We start from the raw sequence: 16,941 nt of genomic DNA, 5'->3' as shown, positions 1-16,941 counted from the left end.
CCTGAAGTGTTTCCCCTATGTTTTCTTCTAGTCATTTTATAGTTTTGGGTCTTACATTTGGGTCTTTGATCCATTTTGAGTTGATTTTTCTATAGTGTGAAAGGTAGGGATCTAGTTTTATTTCTCTGCATATAGATACCTAGTTTTCTCAGCACCATTTATTGAAGAGTCTATCCTTTCCGCAGTGAGTGTTCCTGGCACCTTCATCAAAAATCAGTTGGCTATACATACATGGATTAATTTCTGGGTTCTCTATTCTGTTCCGTTAGTCTATGTGTCTGTTTTTATGCCAGTACCATGCAATTTTGGTAACTACAGCTTTGTAGTGTGTTTTGAAGTCTGGTGGTATAATGCCTCCAGTTTTGTTCTTTCTGCTCAGATGCCTTTGGCTATTCAGGGTCTTTTGTGGTTCCATACAAATTTTAGGATTTTTTTTCTATTTCTGTGAAGAATGACATTGGTATTTTAATAGGGATTGCATTGAATTTGTAGATTGCTTTGGATAGAATGGTCATTTTAGCAATATTAATTCTTCTGATCCATGAGCATGGGATGTCTTTCCATTTGTATCCTCTTCATTTACTTTAATCAGTGTTTTGTAGTTTTCCTTGTAGAGGTCTTTCACCTCCTTGGTTAAATTTATTTGTAGGTTTTTTTTCCCCAAGTATTATAAATGGGATTGCTTTCTTGATTTCTTTTTCACTAGCTCATTGTGCATGTATAGAAACACTACTGATTTTTATATGTTGATTTTGTGTCCTACAACTTTACTGAATTCATTTATCAGTTCTAAAAGTTTTTTGGTAGAGTCTTTAGGTTTTTCTATATATAAGATCATGTAGTCTGCAAACAGGGATAATCTGACCTCCTCCTCTCCAGTTTATATGTCCTTTATATTAATATTTTTCTCTTGCCTAATTACTCTGGCTGGGACATCTAGTACTATGTTGAGTAAAAGTGGTCAGAGTGACATCTTCATCTTGTCCCAGTTTTTGAAGGAAAAGCTTTCAGCTTTTCTCAGCTCAATATTATGTTAGCTGTGGATTTATCATATGTGGCCTTTATGATGTTACTGTACTTTCCTTTTATATCTAACTTATTAAGAATTTTTATCATGAAGAGATGTTGAATTTTATCAAATGCTTTTTCTCTGTGTGTTGAAATTATATGGTTTTTGTCCTTCATTCCATTAGTATGATGTTTAACATTTATTGATTTGGGTATGTTGGACTGTTCTTGCATTCCTGGGATAAATCCCACTTGATCATGGTGTATTGTCTTCTTGATGCCCTATTAGATTTGGTTTGCTAGTATTTTGTTGAGGATTTTTGTGTCTATGTTTATCAAGGACATTGGCTTGTAGGTGTTTTTGTTTTTGTTTTTGTTTTTTTGGGGGAGTTTTTTGGGAGGTACCTTGTCCAGTTATGGTATCAGGGTTATACTGGCCTCATAGGATGACTTTGGAAGAATTTTCTCTGCTTTAATTTTTTGGGGATAGTTTGAGAAGAGTTGGTATTAACCCTTCTTTAAAGGTTTGGTAGAATTCAGCAGTGAAGCCGTCCCAGTCCCAGCTTTTCTTTGTTGGTATACTTTTTATTACTGATTCAATCTGGTTACTTTTATTGATCTTCTCAGGTTTTCTGTTTTTTCTTGGTTTGATTTTGGTAGGTTGTATATGTCCAGAAATGTATCCATTTCCTCTAGGTTTTCGAATTTTTTGGTGTATAGTTGTTCATAGTCTCTAAGGATCCTTTGTATTTCTGTGATATCCATTGTGTTATCTCCTTTTTGTTTCTAATTTGTTTTACTTGGGTCTTCTCTCTTTTATTCTTAGTCCAGTTAAAGGCTTGTTAATTTTGTTTATCTTTTCAGAAAACCAACTTTTTCTTTCATTGATCTTTTGTAATTTTTTTTTAGTCTGAATTTTTTTTATTTCTGCTCTGATCTTTATTTTCTTCTAATTTTGGGTTTGGTTTGTTCCTACTTTTCTAGAAATGTTAGGTTGTTTATTTGAAATCTTTGTAGTTTTTTGATGTAGGCATTTATTCCTTTAAACTTGTCTCTTAATACTGTTTTTGCTGTGTCCCATAGGTTTTTATATGTTGTGTTTGTATTTTCATTTGTTTCAAGGAATTATTTATTTATTTTTATTTTTTGACAGCCAAGTCTCACCTTGTTGCCCACGCTGGTCTTGAACTCCTGGCATTAAGCAATCTTTCCACCTCAGGCTCTCAAGTAACTGGGATTATTAAGCCACTGAGCTCAAATTGTTTAATTTCATTCTTAATTATTTTCCTTCACCCATTGGTCATTCAGGAACTTGTTTAATTTCCATGTATTTATATAGTTTCAAATGTTCCTCTTGTTATTGATGTCTAGTTTTATTCCATTGTGGTCAGATAAGATACTTGATATATCAATTTTTAAAATATATTTTTGAACTTCATTTGTGTCCTAATATATGGTCAGTCCTGGAAAACGTTCCATATGCTGATGAAAAGAATATGTATTTTGCAGCCGTTAGGTGAGATGTCTCTGTAAGTATCTGTTAGGTCCATCTGGTCTGTGATGCAGTTTAAATTCGATGTTTCTGTGTTGATTTTTCTGTCTAGATGATTTGTCTATAGCTGAGAGTGGGTTGTTGAATTCCTCAACTATTGTTGTATTGGAGTCCATCTCTCCTTTTAGATCTAATAATATTTGCTTTTTATGTCTGGGTGCTCCAATGTTGGGTGCATATATATTTACGTTATATTCTTTTTCTGAATTGATTCCTTTGTTATTATGTAATGTCTTTCTTTGTCTCTTTTTATAGCTTTTGCCTTGAAGTTTGTTTTGTCTGCTATAAGTTTAGCTACTCCTGCCTGCTTTTGGTTTCTGTTTCCATGGAATATCTTTTTCTATCCCTTCACTTTCACTCTATGTGTGACTTTACAGGTGAGGAGTTTCTATCATTCTTTCTTTTTTTTTTTTGAGACAGGGTCTCACTCTGTTGCCTGGGCTGGAGTGCAGTGGCATCATCATAGCTCACTGCAACCTCAAACTCCTGGGCTTAGGAAATCCTCCTGCCTCAGCCTCCCACGTAGCTGGGACTACAGACACATACCACCATGCCCAGATAATTTTTTCTATTTTTAGTTGTCCAGCTAATTTTTTTCTATTTTTTTAATAGAGATGGCGTCTTGTTCTTGCTCAGGCTGGTCTCAAAGTGTTTAGCTCTTGAAAACCATGAACCCTGGCAGGTGGGAATTTGTTGATGAGCAGTTCAGACTTGATCATAGATTTTGAGAAAATCATATAATTTCTGGTCTTTTTTGATTTGACTTGTAAATCATTTCAGTGTTGTATTAATTATATTACTGTTTCTACTTGAAATAATATTTTCACTTTGTAAACTATTTCATTTTCAACTGAATGGTAAAATGTAATGAGCTTTCCAGGCCACTGTTGGAAATGTTTTTTCCATGAAATTGTGACTCCTCTTAGTGTTATAGTTATGGAGTATGGTAGGAACTTAACTTTAAAGTGTCCTGCTTAAGATATTATTCTGTTCAGGAAAAAGGTAGCTTATGTAATGTGATATTTAATAATGAACTTTGCAGTTTTTTAACAGAGGGTATAAAAACGTTTAGTTTTGCTACACTGTAAAGGTAAAGGTAAAGAAACAGGGTGGACCTTCATGGGCCACAGGAAAAATACCAGGCTGTCTTATGATGAAATTACTTACTAATTCTTAATATTACTTAATATTGTTTACCAGAACATAGTTCATTTTACATATTTCTTTGTTTCAGATGCAGAAAGAAAAAGCTTGTACACCCTCTTTCTGGAATCTGTACAGTCCCGGCTTCGACATGGAGAAGATTCCACTCCACAGGTTCTTTCTGAGCAACAGGCAACCAAAGAGAACCTAATCAAGATGCAGTCCATTGCTGAAAGGCATCTTGAACTGGATGATATTCATGATCCTCTGCTTGCCATTAACTTTGCAAGGTGATGCACACCTGCAAGATTTTCAGTGATTGAAATGGCAGAATCTGTGCAATGTTTATAACTGTTTGTTTTGCCAGTAGAGCTTTCTAGCCTTAAACATAAAAGCCCTTGTAGCCTATCATTTCTGATGAACAGAGTACAAGAGGATGTTCTGTTCCCCTATTTCAGATATATAGTGTGGCCTCCGTGTTGTTTGTGGAAGTCCACATGCTCAGCCCTGCCATCTTGTCTCTGTGCCCTCAGGCCCCGTAGGTGCCGTCACTCGCCCCAGAGATGCTCCTGAAAGTCTGGGTCACAGGCGAGTGTCAGGCATACCTTGTGTCAGGGTCTCCCTTGACGTAAAACGTGTCTTGGGCTTCAGATGCTTTTAGGCACTTAGACTAGTGGAATAAGTCGTTAATGCCCACATAGTGCTGACTTTCTGATGGCCAGCATTCACTGTGTGCAGCCCTGATAGCTAGGATGACCTCCTCTAGTACCTGACCTGACGCAGCAGCGACTCTGAAAGACTGGTTCACTCAAAGGATATTTTGAGGAGAAAGGTTTTTCCCTTTCTGTAATAGTTGGCAATTTTAGGACCAAGGGTAAAAATGGGACTCTGGGGTTTTGACTTAAATTCTGTTGAATTCCTAAAAAGAAGACTCTTATTTTTTTCTTGAAGGTTGTATTTGGAGCAGAGTGACTTTCACGAGAAGTTTGCTGGTGGAGATGTATGTGTGGATAGATCGTCGGAATCTGTGACATGCCAGACTTTTGAATTAACACTGAGATCTTGCCTCTATCCTCATATTGATAAGCAGTATCTAGATTGCTGTGGAAATCTCATGCAAACTCTAAAAAAAGATTACAGGTGAAAAGGAGTAATTTAGTTTTGGAAGTAGTCAATAGCTGATTGTACTTTAAGAACAGTTGAAATTATTTTAAAACCTATATTTTAAGTCAGTTTTTATTAGAGTGGGAAATGGATATGCAGTGAATGATTTTTTTGAAAGGATCAATTGGCCATCAGTATTTTCGTAACTATGTTGTGAAATTTAATTTTGTTTATTTCTGAGAATCTATCCCAAAAGAAATACAAAAAAAGCTTATTACACAAAAATACCCATCACAAAGTTTTCTGTTAGAATGAAAAACATGGAATTACTTAGTAATAGACATTAGTTCTTTAAACTATGGCATATCTGTATCCATTTATGAATTTTGTAAATTTCATAAAAATTATGTTGATTAAATAGTAGAATATATAATATGGTAGAACTGTATTTTTTTAAATGCATAAAAAAATACTGGAAAGAAATACTCCAAATATTAACTGTAGAAACTCATGCATGGTGGGATTTGGATTAATTTTGTTACATTTTTCTGACTGCCCAATTTCCTATTTTCTTTTCTTTTTTTTTTCTTTTTTTTTTTTTTTGAGACAGGGTCTTGCTCTGTTTCCTGGAATAGTGCAGTGGTGTCATCATAGCTCACAGCAACCTCAAATTCCTGGGCTCAAGTGATCCTCCTGGCTAAGCTTCTTGAATAGCTGGGACTTCAGGCATGAACCACCATGCCCGGTTAATTTTCCTATTTTTGGTAGAGATAGGGGTCTCGCTCTTGCTCAGGCTGTTCTTGAACTCCTGATCTCAAGTGATCCTCCTGCCTCAGCCTCCCAAAGTGCTGGAATTATAGGCATGAGCCACCGTGCCTGGCCCAGTTTTCTGTTTTCTGTAATGATACAGAAAGATAACATTTCTTTCTGATTATTTAAGGAAAATGTGCTATTTTTATTGAAAAAAAGTCTTTAAGAGGGGTTAATATTTCTAATTTTAGTAAATGTAGACTATAAACTTGTTTTACTAAAAATGTCAGAGTGTAACACTTGGCATTGTTCCAGAATCCTGCCTTATGAATGTCAAAGATCTTCCTGTTGCTTATTTTCTCTCCATTCAGGTTGGTAGAGTACTTGCAGGCCATGAGGAATTTTTTCTTAATGGAAGGTGGAGACACCATGTATGACTTCTACACATCAATTTTTGATAAAATAAGAGAAAAGGAAACCTGGCAGAATGTGTCTTTTCTTAATGTCCAACTCCAAGAAGCAGTAGGACAGCGTTATCCTGAAGATAGTTCACGGTAAAATATGGAAGGCACCTTTTTTAAAATTAGTATAAAATAAACCATGTACCAAGAAGTCTTCTATGAAATACATATATTATTTCATCCTCACACTGTCCCTATGCGTCTTACTAATATTATTTTTCATATTGGAAAATTGAGGCAGTGGGTAGCTAAGTGACTCCAGTAAGTGAGAGACGACGAGGTAGGACCGTGCAGCCTGCAGGGTCCAGTGGCCTCCCCCATGGGCTTGGAGCCTGTGTTTCCTCTCTCAGCTCCCACACATCACTGGCTGCCAAGTTCATCAGTCCTGCCTCCTAGGGGCCATCCCCTGCCCTCTCAGGGCTGGCTCAGAGCTCTCCTGACGGTCTGTGGCTCTCAGCCTTGCTCTCTCCCACCAGAAGGGACTTGAGCCTCCCCAGAGTGACTACAGAACACCGGCACCGACCTCCACCACACATGCTCAGGCGCCTCATGGGTGCCTCCTAATAGATGGGCTGAGCTTCGTCTCAGGAAAGAGAGAGCTTTTTACTGTCTGGCTCCATTTTCCCATCCTTGTGTCTTACACACATGCACACCATCCTCTCTCCTGCCACACTTTGTACTTTAGGGACTTGGAAATATTTCTGGGTTCCCCAAGTGCTGTTCTGCCCCCCTGCCCCTGCCCCCAATGACATGCTCTCCTGTTCCCGGGTCTGGCAGTGGTCTGCACGCTCCGTGTCTTCGTGTCTACACTGTGCTGGGAGTCCCAGAAGGCAGGAGAGATCAGCTCTCTATCGCCTACTTAGCTCAGCATCTGACAAAGTATTTAGCAGATGCCTCTTGAGCACTGAGTGAATGCAAATGTATCAGACTGTTAAGAGCTAAAAAAAAAATTCTGACTCTGCCTTGGAACAAATCAGCTAATTCTGCCCTTTACAGCTCTGGCTTAAGTTTAACCCCTCACTTTACACCCTCCGTAGTGTGCATCCAGGCTTCATCTGTTAGTACCTCTGTGACTGGGAGAGTTGGCTCACTTCTCAGTAACTACCAGTGGGACTGTTGTGAGGATTAACTGAGACAAGGACACTTTCAGTGCCTGGCACACGGACATTTCCATGTACGTGTTGCTTTCTTTACCTGAGAGTCATTCAGCCCATCTCAGGAACGCATGGATAAAGCAGTGCCTGACACCTTTGCTGTAGGAGGCCGCATCTCATCCCAGTGGGGCTCGAGAAGGTGCTAAGCTCACAACCGTGGCTCACCTCACACGATATTCTCATCCTCCCCCAACCCCTGTGCTGAGCAGAGGCTTCATCTTCTGAGCCTGTTGCCTCAGTTTTACCAGAATTAAGCTCCCGGCCTATTACCGTTATATTTTCTTCCCCAACTTTGGTCTTTTTTTCCAATTAACTTATTACCATTGTTAAGTATCTCTTTTATAACTAAACTCATTATGTAGAAGCTTTCTTCCTCCCCTTATTTCTAAAATCAATTTTCTGTTCTAGAGTATATGTTAGAAAATATACATTTGTTGGAAATTTGTGTTCCTTTTATGAAATGCAGTATCTTTTTCTGAATATTATGTAAATGTTAAAATACTTGTTATTTTAAAAGATATTTCTATATGCGATAGTACTTTCACAAACTAAAACTGAAACTTCTTTTATTTAGTCTATCTATATCTTTTGAAAATGTTGACACAGCTAAGAAGAAACTACCTGTTCATATCTTAGATGGTCTGACCCTGAGCTACAAGGTATATACTCATATTCTTTGTACAAACATTGTTTTCTGTTAAAATTAACACATTCAAGTAATCGGTTACTTTTTATTCTAATTTTCTGTTTTTGTTTTCATAGGTCCCGTGGCCTGTGGACATTGTCATAAGTTCAGAATGTCAAAAAATTTACAATCAGGTGTTCCTTCTCTTATTGCAAATAAAGTGGGCAAAATATAGTCTGGATGTTTTACTATTTGGTGGTAAGATTTGCTTTCAGCACATAAATTGTAATTTAATTTTAGCCCTGGGAAAAAGAGGTTGTTGGTCTTTGATTGCTTTTTCTGTGTAAGCAAATGCCAAAATGAAGAGTATCATAGCAACAGTGTTACAAACATCAAGTATCTGAATAAACTATCAGGAAGTTGCATGTACATTTGATCCAAAATGCAACAACTTGATTAGGAATGTAGCCAGAATAAATATTCTTCTTGGGTTATGCAAAAATTTTTAGTGAGAAGTTAATGAGACTTCTATTTCATGACAGTGATAACAAGAGGGATACAGGGAACTTTTCACGCTTTGCCTTCCAAAGGCACTGAAGTCCGGTCCCTGCCGTGCCTGTGTCAGGGTGCTCTCTGCAGGGCTGCTGCGTCCCTCAGAGTTCCCGCCCCATGTGATGGTGCTGTCACTGCTCTTCCCACCCACTTTGTTCTTTCAATCTTTTATAGAGCTGGTTAGTACTGCTGAACAACCACAACTTAAAGAAGGCCTTCTGCATGAACAAGACATAGCCACTCAGTTTGGACCACAAAAAGAACCAGTAAGACAGCAGATTCATCGGATGTTCCTCTTAAGAGTGAAGCTCATGCATTTTGTGAACAGCTTACACAACTACATCATGACCAGGGTTTGTGTCTACCCATCTACCTCAGTTCAATGTCACCTTATTTATACAGTGGAGTCCACAAAATACTTACCGATTGTGAAAACGGAGCATATAACAAATTCAATCATAAAATAACATGGCAGTGGGGAAAATGCTTTTTTAAACATACCGGAATATGTGTTCTCAGAGACTGTTGTCCCTCCTCTCCAGTGGCTCCGTGGTGCAGCTGCAGCTCCCCTTTTGAAATTGCCTTCAGAACTTGCTGCATAGTCCTTTAAATTTCATCAGTGGTGACAGTTGTCCCTAGAAAATGGCTTCACTATTTAATAACAGCCAAAATTCTCAGGCTAAGTGTGGTATGAAGGAAAAAGATGCAGCCAGATTATATACTTTTTTCTTAAAAACAAGAAGTCACTACTAAGTAAATGAAACTGCTTTTCTTATACATCTTAAAACCACTTCTAGAGGAAATTCTGAAAGAGGAGTTCAGATATTTGACCAAGAGCAGTATGATTAGTGGACAGTACTCAATTGTGGTTTAAAATTTAGAAACCCCCACATTCATACCCATTCTGGTGTATGAGTTCTAAGACTGTTCTTGTTTGGATGAGGTGACCCCTGAGGCACGTGTGTTAGGCAGGAAGGGTACGGCAGACGTGCTCTGTGCTCCTCCTGACTGTCCTACTGGCCTTCACGGGGCTGGCCCTATGCCCTTAGTTGCTAAGAGTAAATGGTAGGAGTTTAAGTTTCTTCCTAGTTTTTTGGTTTTTTATTTGAAGTACATCTGTGCTCCTTTTAGAGAAAGACCAATATATGAAAAATGGAACTTGTAAAAACATATAAGTGTATTGTAATTATTTGTATTATAAAAATAATACTTACATTTATAACACATTTACCTGATAATTTTTTTTTTTCTTTTTTTTTTGAGACAGAGTCTCACTCTGTTGCCCAGGCTAGAGTGAGTGCCATGGCGTCAGCCTAGCTCACAGCAACCTCAATCTCCTGAGCTCAAGGGATCCTCCTGTCTCAGCCTCCCAAGTAGCTGGGGCTACAGGCATGTGCCACCATGCCCGGCTAATTTTTTTTTTTTTTAAATCAGTGCATCTTCTATACAGTTTGATGTGCTTGCCCCATCCTTCAAGAAATCTGTTAGTCCAGAGTTAGGCATTCAATTCCCTGTGCAAGTAGGTGTCCTACGGGACTGGCCCCACTGTCCTCTTAGGATCAGAACACATCCAGTCAGCCTGTAAAGAATGGTACTTCATGAAACTTTACAGATATGATTATTGAAGGAAGAATTTGAGAGGAGTGGAAGAGGTTGGTAAAAAGTTTTGTGTGCAGCACAGGAGTCCTCAAAGATGTCTGCTGATTGAAGCTTTTCATCTTTTTTTTCCAAGATTCTGCACAGTACAGGGCTGGAGTTTCAACATCAAGTCGAGGAAGCTAAGGATTTAGATCAATTGATTAAAATTCACTATAGGTATTTGTCAACCATCCATGATCGATGTCTGCTGAGAGAAAAGGTATGTGAGATTTCTCTGTAAATGTGGCCATGAAGGCAGGAGGGAAACTGGGCATGTGGGGATGTCTGTCTGCTTTGGGATTTTGTGATTACGAAGCTTCTGTCCTGCAGAATATTCTTTAAGGAAGGACTAGATCAAATAAAGTTGCAAAGGAGCTCCCTGTGACTGGAAATTACATCTAAGAGAAACATGGGAGCTGTGTTTTGACAGTTGACCTGTGTAGTACTTGAATTCAGTTGGAAAACTGTCTGCAGTTGTGGAGTAATCGTGCATTCAGCTTAGTGTGAATCTATGCAATTATGTAATATTGCAACCACTGGAATTACTTGTCCCAGTTTCATTGGTGAATTTAAATGGCCATCCCAGGAAACTGAAGCTGTGTTGGTTTTGACTCTACTGCTAATGCCACCCGTGTTGTGTGCATAGTGAATACATGGACTCAAACCGAGGTGGGCTTGGTTCAGAGCCTAGCACCCTTCCTTATACATATAGAAGATAATCACTGTGCAGATGCACTTTTTCTGTGACACTCATTTAAATTGGGTAAAAGTGTTGGTGTCAGTGTCCAAACCTAGTTACAGAGTCTGTGTTCTGTCTGACTTTGGTCTCCAGGTCAGCTTTGTGAAAGAAGCTATCATGAAAGTGTTGAACTTGGCTCTCATGTTTGCAGACGGTTGGCACGCGGGCCTGGGGGCTTGGCGGTAAGTATGTAGCTCGAGAAGCGCCTGTGTTGTGACCATTTTAGCTTCTCTTTTAATTGCCTTCATTCAAAGAGCCTTTTGTCATCCTGGCAATACATCATAACCACTATATTTAAGAAGAATTGACTTTGTTCACTAAAACTAGACAGCATCAAGTTTTGTGTATTTCTTAGCTTGGCGAAGTGGTGCCCACCTGTGGTCCCAGGTCCTTGGGAGGCTAAGGCAGGAGTATCACTTGAGGCCAGGAGTTTGAGACCAGCCTGGGCAGCATGGCAAGATTCCATCTCAAAAAAAAATTGCACAATTCGTTTATGAGAGGTAAAATAATAATAAAAATCTGGTCTTTTACTTAGGACAAACAAATATTCTTAGACTATATTCATGTTTTGTTGTATAAGTTTTTTTTTTTGTTTTTGTTTTTGTTTTTTTGAAACAGACTCTTGCTTTGTTGCCCAGGCTAGAGTGAGTGCTGTGGCATCAGCCTAGCTCACAGCAACCTCAAACTCCTGGGCTTAAGCAATCCTACTGTCTTAGCTTCCCGAGTAGCTGGGACTACAGGCATGCGCCACCATGGCCAGCTAATTTTTTCTCTATATATTTTAGTTGGCCAGATAATTTCTTTCTATTTTTAGTAGAGACGGGGGTCTTGCTCTTGCTCAGGCTGGTCTCGAACTCCTGACCTTGAGCGATCCACCCGCCTCGGCCTCCCAGAGTGCTAGGATTATAGGCGTGAGCCACCACACCCGGCCTGTTGTATAAGTTTTGTTAAATTTTTATTATGGACACCTTCAAGCATCTACAGGAGTGGGGAGAACAGCATAGCAAACCCTATGCACCCATTACCCTGCTTCAGCAGTATCAGTGAGGGCCAGCTGTGTCATGTCTGCCACCCACCCCCACTCACATTTGCGGAATTATTTTAAAGCAAATTCTGGACATCATGCTAGATTGTAATCCAAAGTTGTATCTTGGATGAGCCCTAAAAGATATTGTATAATTTAGAGTGTTTGTTATTCACAAGTGTCATATATTAATAGAAAGGCAAATGCCCTGAAGCCAAGGGACAGTTGAGGACCCAAGAGCTCTTCCTTCCAGCAAGGACCATCCTCTACTGTTAATGCGAATGTACAGCTCAATATTTTGTCCCTGTCCCGTTTATAAAATGAATGGAATGATAATTCTGCTGTTACTTTCCTGAATAAAAGTATATGTCTAGTTGACCAGGCTGTTATGATAGTTTATACTTAGTCCGTATTGGTGAAGAGGTGAGAGTTCATTATGGTGCTAGTGTAATTCAAAATCTTAACTTCTGTCTATACTCTAAATGAACAAACTAAGACAGTAGGTAAAAATAATTGCAAGGGTGTAAATAGAAGTCTTACTTGTTTGGTTGTTGCTGTCTCAAAGCGTGTAAAATAATTTTGCTTTTTGTGTCACTATGGAGTGGAGGAAAAAATAACACTGCACATATGCTTTGCTAAAATTGAACTCTTTCAATTTCTTCTACAAATAAATTGTGAGGAAAAAGCAGGGTGTGAGGGGACTTAAGAAGAATATCAAGCACCATAGTTTATGAAAGTTCATTGATCCTGATTCAGACTTAAAGCAGAAAAGTGGGGCTGGGCGTGGTGGCTCACACCTGTAATCCTAGCACTCTGGGAGGCTGAGGCGGGAGGATCACTTGAGGTCAGGAGTTCGATACCAGCCTCAGCAAGAGCAAGAACCCATCTCTACTAAAAATAGAAAGAAATTATCTGGACAACTAAAAATAGAAAAAATTAGCTGGGCGTGGTAGCACACACCTGTAGTCCCAGCTACTCGGGAGGCTGAGGCAGGAGGATTGCTTGAGCCCAGGAGTTTGAGGTTGCTGAGAGCTAGGCTGATGCCACAGCACTCTAGCCCAGGCAACAGAGTGAGACTCTGCCTCAAAAAAAAAAAAAAAAAAAAAGAAATGCAGAAAAGTGAAAAATTGTGGAAGCAATGTGAAATTTGCTTGAATACCAATTGATTATTTGATGACATTAAAAAAGCATTATTTTTAAGTAAATGGTATTGTGGCTATGTTTTGAAAGGAGCCTTTATATTTAACGTATACATTTATACTTATGAAATATTTATAACTGAAATGCTCTGATGTCTCAAATTTGTTTCTAAATGCTGTGGTGGGGTTGCGGAGGTGTAAGCCTGGTACCTGGCATGGGTGCCGGTGAAGACTTGGTGCTGGGCCGAGAAGCCTACTATGAAGTTCTCTCTTGCATGCGTTTGACATTTCCCTTTTTTAAAAAAAAGGGGGGGGGGATTTTATTAAATAATTTCAAATTTTAGGACTTTTTGTTTGAGTAGCATTGTTTGTGCGACACGTGGATGAGCATTGTCTTATAAGAGGATTAGTCTGTCTCTGTTTACTAATCTCGGCTGTTTAATCACAAGCATCCTCATCATTTTGTCCAACTGGTTACAGTAGAACAGCCACTATAATTGATTGATAAGGTTTCACAAAGCTGTAGTGGATAATACCAGCGCTGGGCCACAAAACAGACATCATTAGCTTTTTTCAATGGATATTTGGTTTTGGACTGTGTTTCAGCACTTTATCCAGTCATTGTGCAGAACACTTGTGATTGTCAAAAAGAATCTTTTTTATCACACGTAACAATATGGTATAGAAATGGATTGCCTTTATATCATGACAGCAAAGAAAGACAAGCTTTTTCTTTTGATGTTTGTTTATGTACTACCCATCTGTCCAGCTTCTTTACCTTGTTGATTTGTTTTAAATGGTCTAATATTATTGAAAGAGTAATCTCAAACCTTGTTGTAGGTTGAGATGAATTCGCTTCCACTACAGTTTTTAGCTTATCATTATACACCTTGGTCTCAGGTCATCCACGTGGCTCATTTTTAAGATTAAAATCACCAGAATGGAACTTTTAAAACCATCAGTGTACTGTGTGTTCATTAGCCACATCTTTTACAAACTCTTTGTTGATATTTTGAGTTGTGTTGTATTGATGACAGAACTCATATTTGGAAGTGTATAACTTTTCACTTATCTATGGTTGTATAAAAATTTTTCCAAAAAAACACTCGAAAGATAATCACAAGTCTAAACGTACGTTTGAAAGAATGAGTATGTACCTTTACAATAAAAATAAAACAAGAAGTGTCAAAGTGAAATGTCACAGATGTCAACTGTCAAACTTAGTATTTAAGGGGATTGGATATTTAATACTTAATAACCTGATACTAACCTCCTGTGCACTTACTTAAATTGAAATTTACTTTTTTTCCTAGGATGGAATCTATAGAGAAAATGGAGTCTGATTTTAAAAACTGCCATATGTTTCTTGTAACGATTTTAAACAAAGCTGTCTGTAGAGGATCTTTTCCCCATTGTGAGTATATCATGTTAAAATATTACTACTTGTATATTTTCTTGTAGCTTAGTCTGTGTGTCATTGTTACTGATTGCATGAAGAAGAATTAGAATTTCTCACGATTTTCAAAACTAAAAAGTTCCTTAGCAATTGTGCCACGCTTTGAATTACTTTTTCAGAATTACAGTGAGGTGAGTGAATATCAAATGTAAAGCACTAAAATTAAAGATCTTACTTTCTAATATACCATTGATTACACCAATAGATTTCTAAAACTAATATTAAATAAGGCAGATGACAGAATAGATTTCTGTCACACTTTACTAATCATGTAATTTTTGTAACTATTTCTTTTCAAAAGATAAGTTTGTTTTTGTTTTCCATTTTTAGCAATTTTAAAACTCCCAAGGCTGCCTCTTATCACAAGGAAATGTGTACCTGACAGTTCAGAACTCAGTGTGTGAAGTAGGCAGAGAGGTCTGTGGGGAGGTGTGGGGAGAAGACAGCCATGTAATCTGCAGAAATAAAGAGCAAAGTAGTATCTTTTTGCCTTTTTTTGGTAAAGTATACCGTAATCTCTCCCATTTCTGCATATTCAAATTGTAATACACTTATTAAGCATAGTTGAACACTTAAAAAAATACTGTTAGAATAGTGTTAGAGGAGTCATTAATGCATTTGTCCATTTTTGCATTGGGTGTTGTGCAAGAGGTTTCCATTCATAGGTTAGAATGTGGCACTTTGTTATGAAGTGACTCCTGATTTCATGACTTATGGGACAGGTGTGATTGATTCGTTCAGTGAAATGCCTAGATTTTTTTGTTTTCAAAATTAAAATTATTTGAAATAAAATAAATCATACTTTTTCCACTTGTATTTAATAAATGAAGGTAGTCATTTTTATTATATATTTAAAATAATCAGTTTTAATTAAAAATAGAACATATGTTTAAATAGAATTTTGAATTTATTAAAGCCTTATTCATTTTAAAAATATTTAGACCTTTTTTTCTTAACCTTATTTTTATTCTTCCCACAGTGGAATCTCTAGCACTGTCCCTCATGGCTGGCATGGAACAAAGTTAAATATCTTCAGTAGAATAAATATCTCAGACTTCATCTTCATTCATTCCACCATATGCAGCTGAAAAGTGGAAATCTTTTTATTTTGGTTCATTTTAAAAACTGATCCACAACCTAGGTAAATGGATTATAGATATTTTCTCTGAAAATTATTGGATAGTATATAGGGTTATATATGTAAAATTGTGTAAATAATGCAAGTGTATATAGGTTGTTTACTCTTACATTTCTTACTGTAAGATACAGATTTATGGTATTGATACCTTTAAATATGAATTGTATCATGTTTGAAAATGTAATTATTGGTATTAAAAATAAATTAAAACACTTAAAATTCTTTTATACTCCTTTTGCTGCTGTACTTCAGTCACAGAAGTTTTTTATACAGAGTTTTACATGCTGCCTTCTTTAAAAGTTGTCTTAGATTTACCTATCCTAGAAATGTTTATATTTTTTATGTGCCTGGGAAGTTCCAAAATTGAAAATAGCTTCAGCCAATATCAGTGAATGTAAAAAGCCAACCTCACTTAGAGCCAACTATTGATACATACTGTTGTCTGGCATTTCTGAGCAGTTTTTATGAGCTAACCAGTTATATCTTAAATAAATTATGCTTATTGTTTAATTTTTCCACATTTTCTTGGTATACTTCTTAGCGTGTGTATTAGTCAGCGTTCTCCAGAGAAACAGAACCAGTGGGATAGAGAGAGAGAGATACAGAAGAGATTTATTATGAAGTATTGGCTCATGCAGTGATGGGCTAAGAAGGCCCATGATCTGCCATCTGCAAGGGAGGCCTGGGACAGCCAGTGGTGTAGTTCGTGTCCAAATCCAAAGACCTGGGGACCGGGGGAGCCAGTGGCGTCCCAATCTGACTTCAAGTGCTCGAGACCCAGGAGCACCAGTGTTGGAGGGCAGGAGAAGAGAGGGGTATCTCAGCCCAAACAGAGAGCAGATCTGCCCTTTTTCTGCCTTTTTGTTCTGTCCAGCCAGGACTTGAGCAGATTGGATGATGCTCAGCCTTATTGGTGAGGGATCTTTGTTCAATCCAACAATTCAAATGCTAAACACTCTCACAACCACAGCCCCAAATAATGTTTCTCGAGTCATTTGGGCATCCCTTGGCCCAGTCAAATCACACACAAAATTAACTATCATAGCATGTTTCTAATACTTAGGACTCGGTACTATATTTGCTACTTATTTCTTTTTTAAAAGCAACCACTAAGCTCCAAATAGCCCTCAGAGCCAAGCACTAGCACACCCTTCCTCTTAGAAATAATCTTGACCATCTTGAAGCATCAACATTTCCTATGTGCAGAAGGCAAAGCCTGGAGACAAGCCTACTCAAGTCCTGGACTTTACTCCTAAGCCTCAGAAGAAATTCACCGGGGAGGGCTTCAAACTCCAGAGGATGAACAGCTCCTTCCAGGTCTCAATAAAATACCATTGCATAGCCCAGCAACTGTAAGGTATGTGAAGTTGCTTGTGGTCTGGTCCTGTTAAGTGAGAATGCTATGGAAATTGATGGGAATGTCTGCTCCTGTAAGGCTGTCATGACGAAGGGGCCATC

The 16,941-nt window shown here is 38.0% G+C and overlaps 1 protein-coding gene across 3 annotated transcripts in view; it reads left to right on the top strand.

Annotated features, from left to right (window-relative positions):
- Window positions 1-15,502, top strand: part of TUBGCP5 (tubulin gamma complex component 5) — a 40,340-nt gene extending 24,838 nt beyond the window's left edge. For all 3 annotated transcript variants that reach the window (XM_069465836.1, XM_069465835.1, XM_069465833.1), the window contains exons 14-23: window positions 3,795-3,993; window positions 4,655-4,843; window positions 5,929-6,111; window positions 7,747-7,831; window positions 7,935-8,055; window positions 8,524-8,702; window positions 10,082-10,207; window positions 10,820-10,908; window positions 14,203-14,303; window positions 15,325-15,502. In XM_069465836.1, the coding sequence (XP_069321937.1) occupies window positions 3,795-3,993; window positions 4,655-4,843; window positions 5,929-6,111; window positions 7,747-7,831; window positions 7,935-8,055; window positions 8,524-8,702; window positions 10,082-10,207; window positions 10,820-10,908; window positions 14,203-14,303; window positions 15,325-15,371 (1,319 nt within the window). In that variant the 3' untranslated portion in view covers window positions 15,372-15,502. The remainder of the gene's footprint in view (window positions 1-3,794; window positions 3,994-4,654; window positions 4,844-5,928; window positions 6,112-7,746; window positions 7,832-7,934; window positions 8,056-8,523; window positions 8,703-10,081; window positions 10,208-10,819; window positions 10,909-14,202; window positions 14,304-15,324) is intronic.
- Window positions 15,503-16,941: the final 1,439 nt, after the last annotated feature.

Source organism: Eulemur rufifrons, chromosome 3 (genome assembly GCF_041146395.1).
Source record: "Eulemur rufifrons isolate Redbay chromosome 3, OSU_ERuf_1, whole genome shotgun sequence".
Taxonomy (NCBI): Eukaryota; Metazoa; Chordata; class Mammalia; order Primates; family Lemuridae; genus Eulemur; species Eulemur rufifrons.
This window is presented reverse-complemented; position numbering and strand designations above follow the sequence as displayed.